Source organism: Marmota monax, unplaced genomic scaffold (genome assembly GCF_021218885.2).
Source record: "Marmota monax isolate L192 unplaced genomic scaffold, Marmota_monax_Labrador192_F-V1.1 WCK01_AAM20220418_F8-fsc00050, whole genome shotgun sequence".
Classification (NCBI taxonomy): domain Eukaryota; kingdom Metazoa; phylum Chordata; class Mammalia; order Rodentia; family Sciuridae; genus Marmota; species Marmota monax.
In genome coordinates, this window is record NW_026694552.1 from 9,992,298 (window position 1) to 10,007,465 (window position 15,168).

Sequence of the window (15,168 nt, forward strand, 5' to 3'; positions counted from 1 at the left end):
AATAGTGTTAACTGACAAGGTATTAGATTAGGGCACTGGCTTTCACAGGTTATTGCATAGAAAAGGACCATTGGAGAAGAAAAAGCTATTATGATTCCAAGGAATGAAATCAGAGAAATGAAATGTCAGGTGATGGGACTGCTGTTTTGAGATAGGGGTCCCTGTCCATTCAAGTCCTCTCCTTAACTGGCTGCTTAGATGTTAGGTTGTTTCTTTAAAAGCCATCTTTGAAAGCTTAAATCTGATCATGTTATCCTGCTGCTTAAAAAGTGTAACTTACCACTGACCTTAGGAAAAAGTAGAAATGCCATTTCATGCCTACAGGATTTTTCAAGTCCTAGTACCTGTCAATCTTTGCAGTCTGATTTCTTCTTCCCCAAGCTTTCTACTGTTCACCCATATGAACATATTCTCTCCTGCCTCTGGGCCATTATCTATGCCATTCTGTCTTGAACACTTCTCAGCTCCCCTTTATCTAGTTCCTCCTGCAACACTCAGCTTAAACATCATTTGCTCTGGAAAAACCTATCCTGACTCCCAAAGTCCAATTGAGTATCCCTCCTCTCTATTTCTACAGTGCCCTGTGTTTACCCTGTCAGAACCCTCAATCTTTTATCACTTTACATTATTATTGTTTGTCACTCCATGAAACTAGGTATGAGTTAGATCTTGCTCACCAGTGTACCCCAGCACTTAGTAGAGTGCTTGGCACATAGTGGGCTCTCAACAGATGACTTATGTCTATGGATTATGATAATAGCCTTTCTGTATGACCTAGGAAAAATTATATAACATATATATGTGTATATAACGTATATATGTTTTAGGATAGGGTTTCTCAACCTTGTCTCTATTGACATGTTGGGCAGGATAATTCTTTGTTGTGGCAGGCTATCTTGTTTATAGTAGGATGTTTAGTAGCAACCTTATCTCTATCCACTAGATGTCAGTATGACAACAAAAAAAAATATCTACAGACTGCAACATGTGCCCTGGGGGACAAAAGAGGATCACTGTTTTAGGCTAGTTCTGATAGGAAAATTTTTGTGCTTAATGGTAGAGTTTCTTAAGGCTTTAGATTTCATAATAGAGTTTTTGACCTTTATATGTATTTGGCAAAGAAGGCCTTTTAAGTCTCCCGGTATTTTGCCACATCATTTGAAGTAATGCAATTGCCACACTAAGAAACACCCAGATTATTAAAAGAATGCATAGAACAGATTTCTTTTGTTCATAAAACTGACTGGTGTGAGAGACATTGTTAAAATCTCTCACACTTATTCTCTTAGAATAAGAACTGTAGCTGGTTTTGCTGTGTTGTAGGCAGGGGAAATTCCACCACCAGAATCTTAAAGACTGGAGATTAAATGATACTTAAGAAATGAGAGATTAAACCACTTCATGATTAAATTACCTTAAAATTTTCTTCTGTTAGCCCCTCATTTGTTTTGGAATTTCTTATCATAGCAGCCACATATCTTTTGACTAAATTCCTGATAACTTCCTGGAATTAAAAAAAAAATGAGGCATTCAGTTTCTTTCTCAGGCTCTCAGAAATAAAATAAGAAACCTACATAGAAAATAGAACATTCTTAGACCATCTTTACAAACAAAATCCTCACAGGACCCAGACATTTTCTGCAAGAAAAAAATGAATTAAGTCTATTGGCTAAATTAATTATTGAATATCTGAATTTGATAGCAGATTGGGCCAGTAAAGTCAAATTCACCTCCAAAGGAAGAATTTCTACTCAAGTGTTAGGTAAACATGTATTTATATTTATACAATAATGAGAGTAGAATAATCCTCGAGTGCTTACAGTCAGTATCTTTTCCCTTCAGGATGGATTAAACTTTAATACTCCTAGTAACACGTACTTTTTTTTTCCCCTCTCTCTCTATAAAGTTGAGAGTCACTAAGTCTGCTACACAGGCAACATATTTTTCTTAGAGCCAGCCAATACTTCTTTACAGGGATGGCCTCTTTTTAGCCTCCAGGGGAATGGCACACACATAGTATGGCTTATATTAGTGATGGTGACAAGGATAGGCCACTTATTGCAATGTATCAGACACTATGCCAACCAACACCCCCCCACACACACCACTAAACATTCACAACACAATTTTTTATAATTATTCCCATTTTACATGAGGAAACTGAGGCTCAGTGACATTAACTGATGCCTCCAAGAACACACGACTAGTGAATGTCAAAATAAGAATTCAATTCTACTTCAAGCTGATTTCAAGGCCTATAGTAATAAATAGCCGATGCTACACTTACTACTTCTGCTACTCTGAGAACTTAAATAACTCATTGAGAAGCCCAGCAACTGATTCTTTTTTTGGTGAGAACTATGAAACATAAAATGAAGGCAATGAATCTTGCCTAAGATTCATTGTGAAAATAATAAGGGCTGGAGGCAGGATTAGTGAGAGAAAGGTTACCTACCATATTCTGTATTTTCTATTTCTCTTAGTTTTGCTTAAAGGGAACAAAGTTAGGGAATTGACTTTCTAGAATAAGACTGAATTTGCTTTAAGCCTGGAAGAACATTTTTCTACTTGGGGTTTCTGTTAATTAGGAAGGCGAGAGAGTGTTCTCTTTCTTGTGATCGGCAATAACTACTCTCAAGGGATATCTCACATATTTGGATGCTTGTTTATCTTCTGGCTGCTGAGATAGAAGTGTTTATATGTTTCTTTCATTAAAATTGTATTGGAATTTAGAAAGACCTAAGTTCCTGACATGCACATAAGCTTTTACTTTATTGAGGTTAGTTTTGTCCTGTACTATCTTCCTTATTTATTATATATTCCCATTACTCTGTGCCTTTTGTTCACATAATGATTTATTTAATGTATTTAATTCTGGCTAGATAAGAGTAGAAAGCTTATGTCCTCAGTGGTATCTCCAGTGTCTAGCTTAATGTCTGATGTATAGTAGGTCTCAGATGTTTGTTGACTGACTGAACAGCCACATATCCTATTTTACTTAATCTCAAGGATAGCTTTCTTTTTTTAATTAATTAATTAATATGTTTGTTCTAATTTGTTATACATGACAGCAGAATGCATTTTGATTAAGTATAGCTTTCTATACTATGGACCTTGCTGATCCAGCTGTTAAAGGGCTTAGAATCCACCCTAAAGAGTGACTTAACCTTTTCCAAGCCTCCTACTCTCATCAAATCCAGTCATAGCCGGAGTGAAATTTGCTTTTAGTTCACAGAACTGGCCAGGAACTATTGTGTTTAGTCCCCATGAAGAAGCATTACCTGATAGTGTTGATTTTGTATCAGGCTGTCAGCATGGCGTTCCTGTAATTGAAAATGGACAGAGAAGTTACATCAACAGTCTCCCAGCACCTAATCCACCCACCCATCTGAATATATTTCTATATATTAGAACTGGAGAATGACATTGCATCACTTGCCTGACAAATCTCCAAAAGATAAGTTGAAGTGATTTTATGATGTTTAAGATGGACAGTATCACACAGGAGGAAAGGGAGAAAATAGTTTTGTTTAAAAAGAAACAGATTTTAAAAGTCTTACTGTGAAGCTTCTCAAGTTGTGTCTTCTTCGTCTACCATCAGGGTCTCTTTTGGGGCAGAAGGTATTGTTGAACCAGTTACCAAGATAGAGAAATGATTTGGGGCTGGGGATGATGTTAAAAGGAGGTGGTAAGGTACCACCTTCATCAAAGTAACTCATCCAGAGCTTTGTCCTTGCAAACTTCCACTCAATATCAGCATGATCCTATGAAAGACAGAAGGTCAAGGTTTTGAGATGGGAAACTGCAAAATGTGCCCACGTCTTATCCTACACATTTTACTTGCTTCTATAAAGGGCAATCTGTCAGTAGCTATATAATTAAAATTGCATATACCTTGTAAATCCAAATTACAGATATTTAGTAATCTAACACTCAAAGATATATCTTACCACAACTGGGAGCAGTGGTGCACACCTACAATGCCAGTGATTTAGGAGGCTGAAGTATCACAAGTTTGAGGTCAGCCTCAGCAACTTAGTGAGACCCTGTCTTAAAAAATGAAAAAGAACTGGGGGTATAGCTCAATAGTAAAGCACCCCTGGCTTCAATCCCCAGCATTATTATTATTATTATTATTATTATTCCTCCTCCTCCTTCTTCTTCTTCTTCTTCTTCTTCTTCTTCTTCTTCTTCTTCTTCTTCTTTTTCTACTACTACTAGTAGAAATTAAGTCCTACATTATCTAGATTATCCTACATTATCTAGATGGGCCTAATATAATAACAGAAGTGAAAGAGGGAGACAAGAGAGTCAGTGTCCAGAGTAATACAATGTAAGAAAGACATAGCCATTACTGGCTTTAAGATGAAAATGGACCATAGTCCAAGGAATGTAGGCAGCCTCTAGAGAGTGAAAAAGACATGAAAATGGGTTCTCTGCTACAGCTTTTGGAAAGTTCAACCAATACCCTGATTTTAGTCCATTGAGACCCATTTCAGACATCTGACACCAAAAACTATGAAGTAATAAATTTGCATTGTTTCAAACCCACCGCATTCATGGGAATTTGTTACAACACTAATAGGGAACTAATAGTTGTGTATAAAATAACAGAGATCATCTTTTTTTGTGGTGCTGGGGATTGAACCCAGGACCTTGTATATATGAGGCAAGCACTCTACCAGCTGAGCTATATCCCCAGCCCAGAGAGATCAGAGATCATCTTTTGAAGGCAGAGAGAATATACTTTATCAGATACTAAATTGGACCCACTGTTTCTTGTTAGTTAAATAAAGGAGGAAAGCAGCATGAGTTAGTTATCATATTTTGGTTGTTCTGACAAAAGAAATTAAATATATCTGCAGAGACAACGACCACCCCCCAACAATTGTTACAGATATTCTGGAGAGAAAGATGGGTTCTGGAATATGGAAACAATATCACCTTTTCAGTTAAAACCTTGCAGTATGAAGATAAAGATAGAAATTTCTTTACTAGCAAATGAGATCTTAAAAAAGGAAAGCAATGTAGCCCAGTGTTGACTTAGAGTGGTTTTTGAGTTAACATTCAGTCTGCCAGAGAGTCTTAGAATTTGCTCCTTGGACTTTTAGATCTTCCATAAAAGTTTTCATTTTGCTCTCCAAGGCAGCAGTGCTTAGACATCATATTAAAGAATTAGCTAGGCTGGGGTTGTGGCTCAGTGGTAGAGTGCTTGCCTAGCACTTGTGAGGCACTGGGTTTGATTCTCAGCACTACATAAAAATAAATAAATTAAATAAAGGTATAAAAAAGAAAGAATTAGCAGAATGAGTTCAAGGGTGGCATTCAGAAGAATAAGACTTTTTAAAACTGATTCCATGTCAACCTAACAAAAGAGGTGAAAGACTTATACAATGAAAACTACAGAACCCTAAAGAGAGAAATAGAAGAAGATCTTAGAAGATGGAAAAATATACCCTATTCATGGATAGGCAGAACCAACATCATCAAAATGGCGATATTACCAAAAGTTCTCTATAGGTTTAATGCAATGCCAATCAAAATCCCAATGGCATTTCTTGTAGAAATAGATAAAGCAATCATGAAATTCATATGGAAAAATAAAAGACCCAGAATAGCAAAAACAACTCTAAGCAGGAAATGTGAATCAGGCGGTATAGCGATACCAGACTTCAAACTATACTACAGAGCAATAGTAACAAAAACAGCATGGTACTGGTACCAAAACAGGCAGGTGGACCAATGGTACAGAATAGAGGACACAGAAACCAATCCACAAAACTACAACTATCTTATATTTGATAAAGGGGCTAAAAGCATGCAATGGAGGAAGGATAGCATCTTCAACAAATGGTTCTGGGAAAACTGGAAATCCATATGCAACAAAATGAAGCTGAACCCCTTTCTCTCGCCATGCACAAAAGTTAATTCAAAATGGATCAAGGAGCTTGATATCAAATCAGAGATACGGCGTCTGATAGAAGAAAAAGTTGGCTACGATCTACATACTGTGGGGTCAGGCTCCAAATTCCTCAATAGGACACCCATAGCACAAGAGTTAATAACTAGAATCAACAAATGGGACTTACTCAAACTAAAAAGATTTTTCTCAGCAAAAGAAACAATAAGAGAGGTAAATAGGGAGCCTACATCCTGGGAACAAATCTTTACTCCTCACACTTCAGATAGAGCCCTAATATCCAGAGTATACAAAGAACTCAAAAAATTAAACAATAAGATAACAAATAACCCAATCAACAAATGGGCCAAGGACCTGAACAGACACTTCTCAGAGGAGGACATACAATCAATCAACAAGTACATGAAAAAATGCTCACCATCTCTAGCAGTCAGAGAAATGCAAATCAAAACCACCCTAAGATACCATCTCACTCCAGTAAGATTGGCAGCCATTATGAAGTCAAACAACAACAAGTGCTGGCGAGGATGTGGGGAAAAGGGTACACTTGTACATTGCTGGTGGGACTGCAAATTGGTGCGGCCAATTTGGAAAGCAGTATGGAGATTTCTTGTAAAGCTGGGAATGGAACCACCATTTGACCCAGCTATTCCCCTTCTTGGTCTATTCCCTAAAGACCTAAAAAGAGCATGCTACAGGGACACTGCTACATCGATGTTCATAGCAGCACAATTCACAATAGCAAGACTGTGGAACCAACCTAGATGCCCTTCAATAGACGAATGGATAAAAAAATGTGGCATTTATACACAATGGAGTATTACTCTGCATTAAAACATGACAAAATCATAGAATTTGCAGGGAAATGGATGGCATTAGAGCAGATTATGCTAAGTGAAGCTAGCCAATCCCTAAAAAACAAATGCCAAATGTCTTCTTTGATATAAGGAGAGCAACTAAGAACAGAATAAGGAGGAAGAGCATGAGAAGAAGATTAACATTAAACAGGGATGAGAGGTGGGAGGGAAAGGGAGAGAGAAGGGAAATTGCATGGTAATGGAAGGAGACCCTCAGGGTTATACAAAATTACATACAAGAGGAAGTGAGGGGAAAGGGAAAAAAAAAACAAGGGGGAGAAATGAATTACAGTAGATGGGGTAGAGAGAGAAGAGGGGAGGGGCGGGGAGGGAAGGGGGGATAGTAGGGGATAGGAAAGGCAGCAGAATACAACAGACACTAGTATGGCAAGATGTAAATCAATGGATGTGTAACCGATGTGATTCTGCAATCTGTACACGGGGTAAAAATGGGAGTTCATAACCCACTTGAATCAAAGTGTGAAATATGATATGTCAAGAACTATGTAATGTTTTGAACAACCAACAATAAAAATTAAAAAAAAACTGATTCCATGGATAAAGTTAATGAAACCAATGTATCTATTAAAATTGTATATAAAATATTGGGTGTTTTTCATTTTTTCTGGGTTTTCATAATATTCTCAAATATTACTCATATAAATGGTTAAGAATCTAGATTAATCCAACTGTTAATAGACAAATTGGAGATACCTCTTTTCTTTTTTTTAGGGCGGGTGAATTGGGGATTGAACTCAGGGGCACTTGACCACTGGCCACATCCCCAGCCCTATTTTGTATTATATTTAGAAACAGGGTCTCACTAAGTTGCTTAGTGCCTCACTTTTGCTGAGGCTGGCTTTGAACTCCTGATCCTCCTGCCTCAGCATCCTGAGCCACTGGGATTATTAAGAGGGACTAAATGGCTTTAGGTCAAATGAACAGTTAGCTTCAAAGTAAAAATAAATCTTTTAGATTGAAATTAGGTATTTAGACCCACTGCTAGATTTTATCATCCAGTAAGGTAATAAAGAAGCACATATATTACCATATCATGAATTAGTATTTTAAAAATATTTTGGTAAATATTTTAGTAAAATTTTATAATTCTATGTATTTTATTTTGATGTAGCTCTGTCATTTTATCTTTTGTCACTTGTGCTTTTGCTATCATGCTCTAAGAAACTATTGCCTAACAAAAGTCCACGAAGATTTACTCCTATATTTCTCCTCTTTAAATGTTTGATATGATATAATTTTATTAAAATAGTGCATACATGCAAACAGATACATATATACATATAGGAAGAAAACAGTAGGATATTAGGGGAGGTTGTCTCTTGGTTGTGACTTGCAATGACTGTTATTTTTTCTTTCATTCATTTCTACATTTTCCAAAATATGCCCAATAACATGTATTCATTTATTTGTATCAGTTTAAAATTATTTTAAAATATAAGTTCCCATTTTGAATTAATTGTTGAAGGATCCTAAATAGTTTCTTAAATTTGCCTGGAACTGATTTGTTTCTGAAACCAGAATTCATCTTCAAAACAATCATTTCTAAATTCTTTGCTGCTGTTCTAGACCATTGATAGACTATCTTTTTGACTTGTCCAAATTAAGTGTGAAGTCGTTACCAAGAAATCCTGTAATCCCAGCAACTCGGGAGGCTGAGGCAGGAGGATCTTGAGTTCAAAGTCAGTCTCAGCAATTTACTAAGGCCCTAAGTAACTCATTGAGACCTTACAACTGAATAAAATATTAGAAGGGCTGGGGATGTGGCTCAGTGGTTAAGTGCCCTTGAGTTCAATCCCCAGTACCAAAAAAAAAAAAAAAAAAAAAAAAAGGAGGGGGAATTTTAAGATGCTAATTGAAACACTTTGAAAAAGCTGAATTGTAACTGATGAATTACAAACAGGGAAAAATGGCACCAGTTGAGGCATGAATGTAGATCAAGGACAGCTGGCGCAGAGACACAATGCTCATCTAAATCCCTGTGCTCTTCTCAGGTGCTGGGTCAGAGTTCTGCTCTTCAAGTATTCCCTCCCTTTTTTCCATGTTTTTATTGGTACATTATAATTGTATATCATAGTGGGATTCATTGTTACATATTTGTACATGCACACAATATTTCTGAGTTTGGCTTATTTTGCTTAGCATAATGATCTCCAGTTCCTTCCATTTTCCTGCAAATAGCATAATTTCACTTTCTTTATGGCAGAATAGAAATCCATTATATATATATATATATATATATATATATATATATATATATATATATAAATATACACACACACCACAATTTCTTTATCTATTCATCCATCAATGGACACTTCAGCTGGTTCCATAGCTTGGCTACTGCAAATTGTGCTGCTATTAGACATGGGTATGCATGTATTGCTATAGTATGCTGACTTTATTTCTTTTTGATAAATACTGAGAAGTGATGTAGCTGGGTCATTTGGTAGTTCCATTCCTAGTCTTGGGGGGGTGGGTGGGTGCTGGGGACTGAACCCAGGGCCTTGTTCATGCAAGACGAGCATTCTACCAATGGAGCTATATCCCCAGGCCCCATTCCTAGTCTTTTTTTTTTAAGTATTTATTTTTTAGTTGTAGTTGGACATAATACCTTTATTTTATTTACTTATTTTTATGTGGTGCTGAGGATCAAACCCAGGGCCTCACGCGTGCTAGGCAAGTGCTCTACCACTGAGCCACAACCCAAGCCCTCATCATTTTTAGTCTTTTGAGGAACCTCCATAGTGACTTCTACAGTGGTTGCACTAATTTACAATCCCACCACCAGTGTAAAAGTGTTCCTTTTTCTCCACATCCTTCCAGCATTTTTATTGTTTGCATTCTTGATGACTGCCATTCTGACTGGAGTGAGATGAAATCTCTGTGTAGTTTTGATTTTAATTTTTCTCATTGCTAAAGATTTTAAACATTTTTTCATATATTTGTTGGCCATTTCTATTTATTCTTTTGAGAAATGTCTGTTTTGTTAATTTTCCCATTTATTAATTGGGTTATTGGTTTTTTGATGTTGAGTTTTATGAGTTCTTTATATATTCTGAATATGTGTGTGTATGTGTGTTTGTATTTAAATTTTTATTTGTTTGTTTATTTTTTGTTACCAGGGATTGAACTCAGGGATACCTAAACACTCAGCCACATATTCATCCCTTTTTATTTTTACTTTGAGACAGGGTCTTACTAAATTGCTTAGTGCTGTGCTAAGTTGCTAAGGCAGGCCTCAAACTTGCCATCCTCCTGCCTCAGCCTCCCAAGTTGCTGGGATTACAGGTGTGCACCACCTCACCCAGCTATATTCTGGATATTAATCTCTTTCAGAAAGGTAGCTAGTAAAGATTTTCCTCTATTCTTGTAGGTTCTCTCTTCACATTCCTAATTTTTTCCTTTGCTGTGCAGAAGCTTTTTAATTTGATGCCATCCCCCCCCCCCCCGGCTTTTTTGGATTCTTGGCATTATTTCCTGAGCTTTAGGGGTCCTATTGAAAAATTCATTGTCTGTGCCAATATGTTGGAGTGTTGACCCTATGTTTTCTTCAATGACTTGCATAGTTTCTATTCTAATTCCCAGGTCTTTGATCTATTTCAAGTTGACTTTTGTTCAGGGTGAGAGATAAGAATCTAGTCTCATTCCTCTACATGTGGATAACCAGTTTTCCCAGCATCTCCTGTATTTTCTCCTAAGAGTTTAATTTTAGCAGTAGCTTTAGTTTTTACACATGAATATCAAATTGTCCCAGCACAATTTGCTGAAACAATGTATTTCTCATTTAATTCTCTTGGCACCATTGACCAAAAGTCAATCAACTTAAAAAAAGAAATTTCCTTTCAATCTTTAGTTTTAATGCATTGATTTGCAGGTGTATCTTTATCCCAGTCCCTCATTGTTTTAATTATTATAGCTTTATATAAAGTTTTTAAATTGAGACATATAAGTTCCAAATTTGTTCATCTTCCTCAAGATTATTTTTTCCTATTCAGAGTTCCTTATATTTCCATATGAATTTTAGGATTGGCTTGTCAATTTCTGCAAAAGCAAATAATAGTTTTGATATATTTAAAAGTATCTTTCTAAGTAAGAAATCCAAAGGCTATACAAGGCAGTCAGAAAGGTCCATACCACTAAGATATTAAGAAGACACTTTTAATTGACATATCACATATCCATGGTAGGTTTTACTATGACTGTGCTTTACATGTATTTCTATTAAGAGTGAAGCTTGGCATTAGAGACAGGATGGTTTGGCTGATATTGGATTATTGAAATAATATATAGTGGGCTGGCAAGAATGGTAACAATTTTCTTTTAATGACCTCACTTCTCCATTTCCCAACATTCCTCCTGAGGGAGAATTAATTCTGTGAAAGAAAAGCAAAGATAGCACTGCATTCTATTTTACCTTATTTCATTTTGGTGACAAACTTATAACAAGCCTGCATGCTCTTTCTACTTTTCTGTATGTCTATTAATCCTAGAGTTTGAATTTACAAGTGAGATGGTCATTATAGGGATAAGTATTGACACATTTAATGAGTTGAAAATGAAGTCATCCTTTTGAGATAGAAAATAAATCTGATGTAGTCATTTGGTTTCAAAATGATGATTGGTTTTATTAGTCAGGCTACAAGACAGATATTTTCTATAAATTGCTAAATCTGCAGCTATAAAGTTTTGGTAAAATTGTATTTAATGTAGATGATGAGAGCCGGGCCTGGTGGTGCACACCTATAATCTCAGCAGCTTGGGAGGCTGAGGCAGGAGGATAGCAAGTTCAAAACCAGCCTCAGCAAAAGCAAGGTGCTAAGCAACTCAGTGAGACCCTGTCTCTAAATAAAATACAAAATAGGGCTGCAGATGTGGCTCAGTGGTTGAGTGCCCCTGAGTTCAATCCCTGGTACCAAAAAAAAAATTATTAAGATTTCTATTTGTCGCCTATTTGTCACATCTCATCTTTTTTTTTTGTTGTTGTTCTGTTGCTGGCTATTGGCCACCAGGCTTCCTAAGTTCCTTGCCATGTGGGCTTCTACATAGAAAAGCTTATAACATGGTGGTGGTAGTAGCCTTCCCTCCAAGTGAGAGAGGGAGAGAAAAGCCAGTCTTTTTGCAACATAATCTGGGAAGACATCACTTTTGTTTCTCCCAGCTTTTTAAATGTATAATTGACAAAAGTTCTATTTGTTTATGTACAATATGATGTTTATATACATATATACAAGATATATATATACACACATATATAATCCAAGAAAATATATATATTTAAATTAAGCTAACTGACATTCATTGTGTCACCTGGTTACATTTTTTGTGATGAGAACATTTAAGATCTACTGTCTTAACAATTTCAAGTATACAGTACATTATTATTAATTGTAGTTACCATGCTGTACAATACATCTCTATACTTTTGCTGTGGTCTCTTTGTTAGAAGCGAGTCCTTAGGTCTAATCCACACTCAAGGGGAAAGCACTGCATAAGGGCTCAAGTACCAGGAGGTAGATATCATGTGAGTCTATCTCAGAGGTCACCTACCTCAGAAGTATTTCCTACAAATTGAGAAATTACATGACTCTAATCTTGGATAACAAATTCTTTACTAATTCAGGTGGTTTATAATTCTTTGCATTCAATAATATTTAAGGAGAACCTAATCAAGTTGGCAGATGATAGATTGTTAAAATATTATTTCATGAAAAACATTATATGACTATTTAACATGTAACTCTGGGTTCCAAAATTTGAATGACATTGGCATTATAAAAGTCTATCCATTCACATATATTTATTGATATGAGAAATGTTTCTCAGCACTTAGTTTAAAAAATTGCGAAGTAAGAATAAAATTGATGCTGAATCCTATTCCTGAATATTACTCCATATTCAACCATGAATATAACAACCAGTTGGGAGAAAAGCCCTATTTGCTTCTTTAAAAAAATACATTTGAAATCAAAACATAATTTTTAGAGAGAGAAAGAGAGAGAGAGAGAGAGAGAATTTTTTAATATTTATTTTTTAGTTTTCGGTAGACAGAACATCTTTATTTTTATGTGGTGCTAAGGATCGAACCCAGCACCCCATGCATGCCAGGCAAGCGTGCTACCGCTTGAGCCACATCCCCAGCCCAAAACATAATTTTTAATCTAGTGATCATCAAGATTTATAAAGGAATTGTGTTCATTTGAGCAGCTTTGTACTACTAATAATTGGATGATAACTAAATTCAGAAGAATGGTTTTAACATTTATAACCTCATGACTACAAGAGATAAAAATTGTTTCAATTCATACTTTTATTATAAAGAAATATGAAAATGTAATAAAAATAACAAAAAGACCTTAAATGTAAAAATTATATAACATTAGAATTAAAGCCTGTGGAATTAATTCTAGTGGAATTAATTCTAATGGAATTAATATATGATGGAAATAAGAATTTCAGAAGAAGATAGAATGATGGAAACTTTCTACCTTTAAGAAGAATTTAGCCTTTTATTGTTTAAACATATGCTTGATTTTGAGGAACAAATTACTGTGGTATTCAGATTCTATTAGATACATTTGAATGAATAATTGGATAGTTCTATTTTAAATGTCAGTCTACCATATTCCAAAAATTACATCCTTTGCAACTGTTTAAACTTATGATGAAAAATGTCGCTGTTAACTCCCAAATATATAAGGAGATACATAGATTATGTTTTCCAAATTTATCAGAGAGTATGCCAGCAAACTGTTTGAACGCCCTTGAACTGAGAGGGCTTCAATCTATAAATTACATATGTACACACATACACAATTATGTCTGAAATATCTATCACTGGCCTGAAATCCTGCTATGGGAAATTGGGTTGGTTTAGACAATTTAGAATGCAGAGGATAGGAGGTAACAGCAGGATGAAACAGTGAGAGGCAGCATGCCATTGAGATCATTGTGGAATGAGCAAGGGTTTCTGGAATCTAATAAACCAGGTTTTGGAATACTGCCCTGCTACTTATTATCTTTTTTTTTTTTTTTTTTTTTTTTTTACTCATGTGGTCCAGCTGTAATATTATACCCTGGATTCCCAGGGAGGTGAAGCCAGAGTGGGCTCCCTGGAAAGCATCTTGGAATGATAAGGGAGCTGGATAACTGCCTCTGATTCTTTTCCTCCTGTAGAAACCATGGACCCAGGGAGAACTTCTCCTCTAGTATTGTATCTACCTGGAGGAGAGAGTTGATGTGGTTAAAGTGAGATAATTCTTCTTATCCTTCTAATTTGGTTTTAATTCAACTCTGTGGACCACACAGTTTTCTCAGACTTATTTCCAAGTATCAGAGGTTTCAAAAAGATGTTCTTGTTTCCAGATATCTGCTAGTTCAACTTTCTGTGGAAAAGGTGGACATATGCTATAGTCTTAGTTTTAATGGAACTAAAGAAATCCCTTCTTTAGTTTACATTTATACTTCCAACAGTATACATTTCCATAATGTATACTTAATCATTAATTACCACCTTTTTGCAAAAAAAAAGTTGTATTAAAAATATTTTGTTGTGGTTTTAAATTATATTTCCCTAATCACAAGTGAACATAAGCTTATTTTTGCATGTTTATAAATTGCCTTAATAACACTTGACCATTTGTGCTTTGTTTTTTGTTTTTTTTTTTTTAATTTTTATTTTTTTATTTTTTTTTTTAATTTTTTTTATTGGTTGTTCAAAACATTATAAAGCTCTTGACATATCATATTTCATACATTAGATTCCAGTTGGTTATGAACTCCCAATTTTACCCCAAATACAGATTGCAGAATCACATCGGTTACACATCCACATTTTTACATAATGCCCTATTAGTAACTGTTGTATTCTGCTACCTTCTCACAATTGGACAGATCCTCCTGCTACTTATTATCTGTGTGACCTCAGATCAATTATTAAAGTTTCTGAGTTATGGTTTTCTCAACTGTAAAAATGGTGGGAAATATCTACTAAGCAGAATTGTTGTAGAAGTCAATGTCAAATTCTTAAGGTCCTGCCTGGAATGTAGAAAGAGCTATATAATTGTAGGTTCCTTCTCCTGTATGAATGAGCCGATAGTACCAGGAACAAACCTTGAATTCTTGTTTTGACCTTTGATGCCCCATAATAGCCCATCTTCCATCCTTGGAAATACATTTATGTTTCTCCAGCACAGTTCTTGAAATGAAATAGGTATTCAATAAGCATTTCTTCAAATGAACTGAGTTACATTTTCAAACATGTAATTCTACCTCTAGACATGTTTGGAAAGGGAGACTGATGATAAGACTCCTGTGCATATTCAGCTATTTTCTAATGTACATGGCTAGATGTTATGGCATCTGGAAATGATC

At 35.5% G+C, this 15,168-nt stretch overlaps 1 protein-coding gene across 3 annotated transcripts in view; it reads right to left on the minus strand.

Annotated features, from left to right (window-relative positions):
• The window catches only part of Trpc5 (transient receptor potential cation channel subfamily C member 5), a 292,903-nt gene that overhangs the window by 9,234 nt on the left and 268,501 nt on the right, over positions 1 to 15,168 (minus strand). For all 3 annotated transcript variants that reach the window (XM_058571660.1, XM_058571659.1, XM_046420858.2), the window contains 3 exons: positions 3,561 to 3,764; positions 3,282 to 3,323; positions 1,415 to 1,504 (listed from right to left, as the gene is read on the minus strand). In XM_058571660.1, coding sequence (XP_058427643.1) covers positions 1,415 to 1,504; positions 3,282 to 3,323; positions 3,561 to 3,764 — 336 coding nt within the window. The remainder of the gene's footprint in view (positions 1 to 1,414; positions 1,505 to 3,281; positions 3,324 to 3,560; positions 3,765 to 15,168) is intronic.